At 32.5% G+C, this 7,102-nt stretch overlaps 1 protein-coding gene across 3 annotated transcripts; it reads left to right on the top strand.

Annotated features, from left to right (window-relative positions):
- Positions 1-1,887: 1,887 nt before the first annotated feature.
- On the top strand, positions 1,888-4,736 carry LOC115240829. Of its 3 annotated transcripts, none has more exons than XR_003884827.1 (3): positions 1,888-3,373; positions 4,019-4,103; positions 4,228-4,252. XR_003884827.1 is itself a non-coding variant. In XM_029816214.1 (3 exons), the coding sequence occupies exons 1-3, from the start codon at positions 3,770-3,772 to the stop codon at positions 4,507-4,509; spliced, it is 474 nt and encodes a 157-aa protein (XP_029672074.1). In that variant the 5' UTR covers positions 3,653-3,769; the 3' UTR covers positions 4,510-4,736. The 3 variants fall into 3 exon arrangements, 1 of the variants encoding a protein (XP_029672074.1); XM_029816214.1 differs by lacking the exon at positions 1,888-3,373 and adding an exon at positions 3,653-3,876 and having other exon boundaries at positions 4,228-4,736; XR_003884826.1 differs by having other exon boundaries at positions 4,019-4,348.
- Positions 4,737-7,102: the final 2,366 nt, after the last annotated feature.

Here is a 7,102-nt window from a genome sequence, read left to right on the forward strand (position 1 = left end):
GGTAACAAATAATAAATAAGTTATAAATTTTGCTAACCTCACAGTTGCTTCATCTGACGTTTTTCTGAGTCTCCTCTTTCTGTCTTGTTGATCCTTTGCTTTTTCCTAATGACACTTATAAGAATTCACTCGCGAAAACACGATTAATTACAATCACGCGCGTTAAACACAAGAATAAGGCGATCGTGTGATATTTTGCATTGCATTCCCGTCATTCATCGCATAATAATCGGACGCGTATTTTATTATATTTAAAACAATATGGAAACTATGATCTGTTTCTAAAATCGTGTGATCACAAATTCATTCGCTCTCTTTATTTATATACATATAGTATAATTCTTTATTTCACTATCTCGCGTTATATTATAAATATAAATTAATGAATACACGAGTTAAAATGAAATATAAATATTCGCAAAATGCTTTATCCGAAAACATGTATGTCGTTGCTTTGTTGGCTACTTACGCGATATATCTTGATTAAATAAATCATGTAAAACATTTTATATACGTTTTAATAAATTGTTGATATATAAATATCGAATTTTTACTACGCAGTTGAAAGCATTACGCTACGTGATTAAGGGTACAACTATATTTATTACTTAAAATACGTCATAATGCCACATGACTCGAAGTTGATCCGATTTATGATCGCGATTTTTGTTAATGATCGGAAATTGTGAAAATGAAATCGGTAACTTTATTTTGATGCCGCGCAATATCACGCGAGTCGATTAATTATTGGTTAAGCAACGATAGAATCGCGAGAATTAATTAATCATGCGGCTCGCTAATCGCTAATCATGATAATCGCGTTTAGTATTTTATAGTACTTGCGAGAACGTCATTTGAAAGATAATACGATACACGGAGCGGCCCAAGCTACCTCCCTTCCTACCCGAGGTACGCCGCGCAAATGACACGTATGACGTATGTGTATGTAAACAATAGCGCGTAGTCACACAGTTCAGCGCTCGTGTGTCATCGTATTATTCCTCGATTGAAAACAAATATTAGAGACATCAAAAAAGACAACATATTTTATACGTGTTCTGTGCGAGAATATTTAGCTTTAATTTTAACTCTCTCGTATATTTATTAATTTATGATATAACGCGAGATAGTCAAATGCTATGGAAATATGCTATTTGTTAGCAATAAAGGTAGCATAGTTGGACGAACAATGCCGTGTGAATTTCGCCGATTTTGAAATACTGAGTATTATAATTTTCATGATGTTTTCAACACAATAAAATAAAATATGCATTGTGTGCAATTAAAATTGGAGATTCTATATTCTGATGATCAGTGCGCGCGTGATTATAATTAATGATAACTTCGTGAATGAATATGAATGCCATGAACAAGTAACAAAAAATGAACAAGAGAAAAAGAGGAAGCCCGGGAAAACGTCATGCGAAGCAAATAGAATGAGCAAAATTAATAACTTTTTATTATTTGTTATATATATATACTTATAAAATTAATTGCTCGTTGTTTACGGTAGATTTATTTCACATATTGCATTGTAATATAATACAAAGTAATGTAAAGTATTCTAGATTTTATTTTAAAACTTTCCAAATAATTTATAATAAAATATTACTAATAATTAATATTTTTTATATAAAGAGAGATACACCTATATATAAAATATTTTTTTGACTTTGTTTAAAAGATTTACAGTTATCTAAATTTTCTCTTTTTTTATATGAATCAGATTTTTATCTCTTTTTATAAAAGCATAAATTCAAAAAGTTTTTTGATCAAAATTAATTTTATTTTATTAAATATTTATTTAATGGACAAATAAAAAATTCCATTGTACGCTATAATATTTGTTTAAAATGCTAGTTATTTTGGACATTGTGTTTTGTATGTATATATATACATATATATAATAATTTGGATATACATATTTATATTTTATTTAAAATTATTTTTGTACATCATAATTCGACCGTTATGCATCGTACTTGTAAGTCCTAAATTTTGTGTATGTGTGTGTAATTATTAATGGCCATTTCTGCAGACCTACTTAGTATTAGTAAATTTTAAAATCTAGGAATGCTCAATAAACTAGTAAAATATTCAATTTCTCTTTCTTTTCTTTCTCCGCTAAACAAGTGGCGCAAATTTACACATATAATTTTATCTGCATAATTATGATATCGTTTAGATATATTTACGATAAATTGAAACAGTTATTTTGTCTCTGACAATGAGATTATATATATAATAATTTTAATTCTACAAAAAAATTGTCACTTTCGGCCTCATTAAAAGCACAAACTATAGAGATAATTGCATTAAGAAGGCAAACGAATATGGTGATAAACTTTCAAATTTCTAAAAATGAGAAGGAAGAGAGAAATAAAATGGCGCGATTTTCCCAGGGGTATAAATCAAGTGGGAGATACAGGCTGCGACGACGAAGAAAGATAGATTGATAACGGGAACGAAAAGACTGATATACATATACATACAGGCTATCTCACCAAAAGTGGCCACCTTCTTTTATCTTTTAAACTAAAAGAGATAGACCATAGCAAATATATATCAAATTAAATGATTCAAACTGAACTCTATTGTGAACATAGTAGTTGCTTACAAAAACTATCTGTGTTAGGTTAACGAACGGAGAGATATGCATAATTTTTTTATAACAATGTGAATATTTCGACACAATAAAAGTTATAGCGTTGTTTGAAACGAATACAACGATGTATAATTTAATGTAAATATTTTAAGACAATAAAACTTGTATAATAATTTACATGTAAATTACATTAATATAGATAGCTTTTATAAGCAACTACTATACTCACAATAGAGTTCAATTTAAACCATTTAGTTTGATATATATTTATTATAGTCTATCTCTGTTAGTTTAAAAGATAAAAGAGGATGACCATTTTTGATGGGTTACCCTGTGTATATATAAAAGAAAAAAGAAGAAAAGGCAGAGAAAATAGCAATGAAAACGCAAATAATCGCACTAAAGTCAAGAATTGTACGGGTTGACATTTTAAGTGATAAGCACTATAAATAGCGGTTCTGTGCAAATTAATTTAGGTACACTGCATTCTGTTACAATTCTTAATTTTTTTTCTTTCTCAATATATATGCAATACTCTACTATTACTTGAATATCGATGTACTCGAGTATCACAAACTTTATATAAATAATCGGTCTGGCTACATACAATATTATATCATATGTTTGATTATTTTCCAGCTACTTTGATAATCGAAAAAGATTCCCGATATGCTCATCTTCATCCCTGCGCTGACTCTGCAACATCGATGTTACTACAACGGCGATAAACGTTACACCGGATAACGGATTTAGGGAATCTTTACCGAGGTGAAGCGTCTTTTCATTCATTCTATCATTTCGACTTTGGACGATACCGGATTTTTTCCAGTATATATTTCGGATATGGCAAAATTAAAAAACATTGCCACAAGTATAAATCGCGTCGATAACTCGCGTTGGTAAAATTTGAAAATTCAGAACTGCTCATAAAAGAGGGCATTTTTAGCACGCGATATTTTGCGTTATTTTGTATATGTTTTATTCGCGATACAATTGATACATTTCGTCCGAAAATTTTCTGTGCTTATTCCGCAAGATGTAGGTTAAGAATTTCAATATTACCGCGTGATAACTATAGCAACAATCCGTATCGAACAAACTGCGCGTACGCTTTGGTCGGATTCATTACTAAAGATTGTGTTCGTCGTGCGAAGAAGTATCGGAATGTCTGTGAAAAAGAAAGATAAAGAGAGCAAGAAAGTGGTTGAAAGAGTGATTCCTATAAAACACGATGATCTTTTCAGAAACGAAGTGATCGCTGATAATATTCGGTAATAACTATATATAATACGTATTTGTCATAGAAAATATTAAAACGATAATAGTTTTAAGTTGATTGCACGCAGAATAATTATACGTAGACTCACTTTAACATGTCTTATTAAGGATATAATTATTTTCATATTATTTCAGCAAAGAAACAAACTTCCTCGAAAGCGTATCGCGACGGTTATGGCCGCAGAAGTACGAGCATTTGACTGGGCAATTTTTCAGCGAGGTACCTTAAAAAAAGACCTTCTGTCAGAGCCCTCCGAGTGTACGGTAGAAAAAGAAAAAAGAAATAACAAACGCGCGAACGTCGCAGACGAATTTCAATGTGTCCAGCGTGTCACTGACCGTAGGTGTTGGCGGAGGAATGCAGAAAAGCGGGACTTCCGGTGAATACCTTCGAGCATGACCCGCCGGAAGACGACGCGATCGAACGTTCACCGATTCCTTTGAAAGCTTCGCCGGCCTTCCCGAGAACGACATCCGCCGAGATCGGTCACCGTTCGTCTCGTGCGGAATATAACTTGGAATTCGTGGGTCGTTTATTCATCTCGCCGAAGTGGACGATCGAGCCCCCCATCACGGATACTGATGAATTCCGCGTGACGCAACAAAAATTTATTTTTCTAGGTTGAACAGCCTCGATTATTCGAAAATTATATATATTTGAGATAGAATGTGACATGTCTAAAGAAGTAAACGAATAAAAAGATAAAAAAATAATATGCATTATTATAATTATATGGTTTTACGAGTAATATTTTTAGAAGTATTTCTTAGAGTTTCTTCGATCAAATTCCAATTAATTTAATCGTTGATTAATTTACAGGGCGACCAAAAAAAGAATTAAAAAAACAATATTATATTGTTAGAAATTTTTATGTTGGTCGCCCTGTAAGTTAATCAACGATTAAATTAATCGGAGTTTGGTCGAAGTAACCCTTACTCCGCGCGTACGCTTTCGAAGTCGAGCGGCATTAAATTAATTTCGTAAATTAAAATCTCTCTATTTTTCTTTAAGTTTGAGACTGCAGTACAATCAGAATTTCCGTCTTTATTCGTACATTATAGATAGCATGGGACTCTTTCTAATCTAGAAAGAATATTTTTCGTGATTAGTCGAACCGAATTTAATAAGCGAGATGTTTTATTTGCAATTCTCACGTGCAATAGAATACGATATGAATGTGATATAATCGACTCATTAAATTAATCGGAGTTTGGTCGAAGTGGCCCTTAATATACGTTCTGTATTAGAAAAATATATCCTCACATATATATTTTGTAGAAAGATTGAAGAGGAATTTGGTATGTGGAAAAAATTGCTTTAAAGAATAGCGTTTATCGAGACATTTTTTAAAATTATGTTAAAATTAATTATATTAAAATATTGTTTATTAGTTATATCATTGACGTATAGTGAAGACCGCCCGGTCTTGCGAACATTTTCGGGATTATCAAGGGGGGCATAGAAGAGCGTTGACATTATCGACAGTTTTCAGGTCACGAAAATACACGATATACTGCATCTATATATATGTTGTATATAAGTGTATGCTATACATAAAATGCATCCGGATAGCATGTTTCATGGAGAATAATTTTTAATATAAATAAAATATATATAAGTAGTATATATATAAATGAAATTAATATTATAAGCTAAAGATCATGTATAAATGACCGAAAACTGTCGATAATACCAGGCGTATGAATAAAAGAGGCTGCGAGTTTTTTGAAGACAACCAAAACGATGATCAAGATATAAGTAACGATTCTCAAAGTATTTAAATTTTAAACCATTGACGTAGCGTCAACATTCGTAAAGTCGTAGAGAGAATAATTATTTAATATAAAAGTTCAGAGAAAATTCACACACACATACACAGTAAAAGAATATGTCTCAAAAGTGATCAGAATACTGAATTATTACAAAAAGTATTATCGGCGTAGCTACTTACAGAACGATGACATGCACATACCTGACGACGGACGTGCATAAATTGCGCTTTCGTTGCACTTCGGAGATAGGTTAACATGAAAAATGCAGAGACGCTTGCAATCTCCGTTCGGGCAATTCACGCGAATCATCGACGCAGAGATGTCCATATACGTGTACGACAACGATAACACGCGATGTTTAACACGAATGTTTCGACGAACGCCCGACATTCACGAGAAACATTCACGACACTTTTTCGCGAAGAGGACTTGCGTTTAAACAATAATATTCGCGGGAAATACGGAGCGGTTTAAACGCGACTCAACGGTCGCCGCGGCTCGTTCACAACTGTCATGGCGGCGAGATGTATCGATATGCAATATTGCCAATCTCGAAATATCGAAACGATCGAGACAACCAAATAATAGCGGTAATTATATTTCCCATAAAAGTAAAAAAAGTTCGAGACGCCTATAATAAATATCAGAAACCGGTCGAAATATTATACGCTAATTATTATACGAAAATATAATCAAAACAATGAATTATCGAATAAAGATATACATACGAGACGATAATTGTGCACCTGTTCCCCATAGTTTATTTCAAAGAGAAAATAAAATATAAAATAAAATATTCGACAGCGATTTCAATCGAGCATACGCGGATCGCCAATATACAAAAAGGCCCATATTGTGATAATAATATTTAATATTGTTTTGACGAATGTGTCTGACACTTTACGAGAAACACTCGTGACGCTTTTTCGCGCACAAGACCCGCGTTTAAACAATAACACTCACAAGAAATCCAGAGCAATTTGAACGCGACTCTGCAGTCGCCGCGGCTCGTTCACGACTATAATGGCGGCGAGATGTATCGATATGCAATATTGCCAATCTCGAAATATCAAAACAGTCGAGACAATTAAATAATAGCGGTGATTACTCCCCATAAAAATAAAAAAATTCGAGATGTCTATAATAAATATCAGAAACCGATCGAAATATATAGCGAATTATTATACGAAGATATAATCAAAACAATCAATTACCAAATAAACATATACATACGAGATGATAATTATGCACTTATTTCTCATAGTTTATTTCGAAAAGAAAATAAAATATACGAAAGCGATTTCAATCGAGCATACGCGGATTGCCGATACAAAAAAGCCCTTATTGTAATAACATACAATGTTTAATATTGTTTCGACGAATGCCTGACACTTTACGAGAAACACTTGCGATAATTTTTCGCGCACAAGATTCGCTTTCAAAAAA

This window comes from Formica exsecta, unplaced genomic scaffold (assembly GCF_003651465.1).
Source record: "Formica exsecta isolate Colony F162 unplaced genomic scaffold, ASM365146v1 scaffold451, whole genome shotgun sequence".
NCBI classification, from domain to species: domain Eukaryota; kingdom Metazoa; phylum Arthropoda; class Insecta; order Hymenoptera; family Formicidae; genus Formica; species Formica exsecta.

Excerpts from the sequence above, each read along its gene's own strand:
- LOC115240829 (XM_029816214.1), top strand. The coding sequence starts at position 3,770 with ATGTCTGTGAAAAAGAAAGATAAAGAGAGCAAGAAAGTGGTTGAAAGA. Across the intron at positions 3,877-4,018 it reads GTGATCGCTGATAATATTCG|CAAAGAAACAAACTTCCTCG; the intron begins GTAATAACTATA and ends ATATTATTTCAG. Across the intron at positions 4,104-4,227 it reads CTGGGCAATTTTTCAGCGAG|GTGTTGGCGGAGGAATGCAG; the intron begins GTACCTTAAAAA and ends CACTGACCGTAG.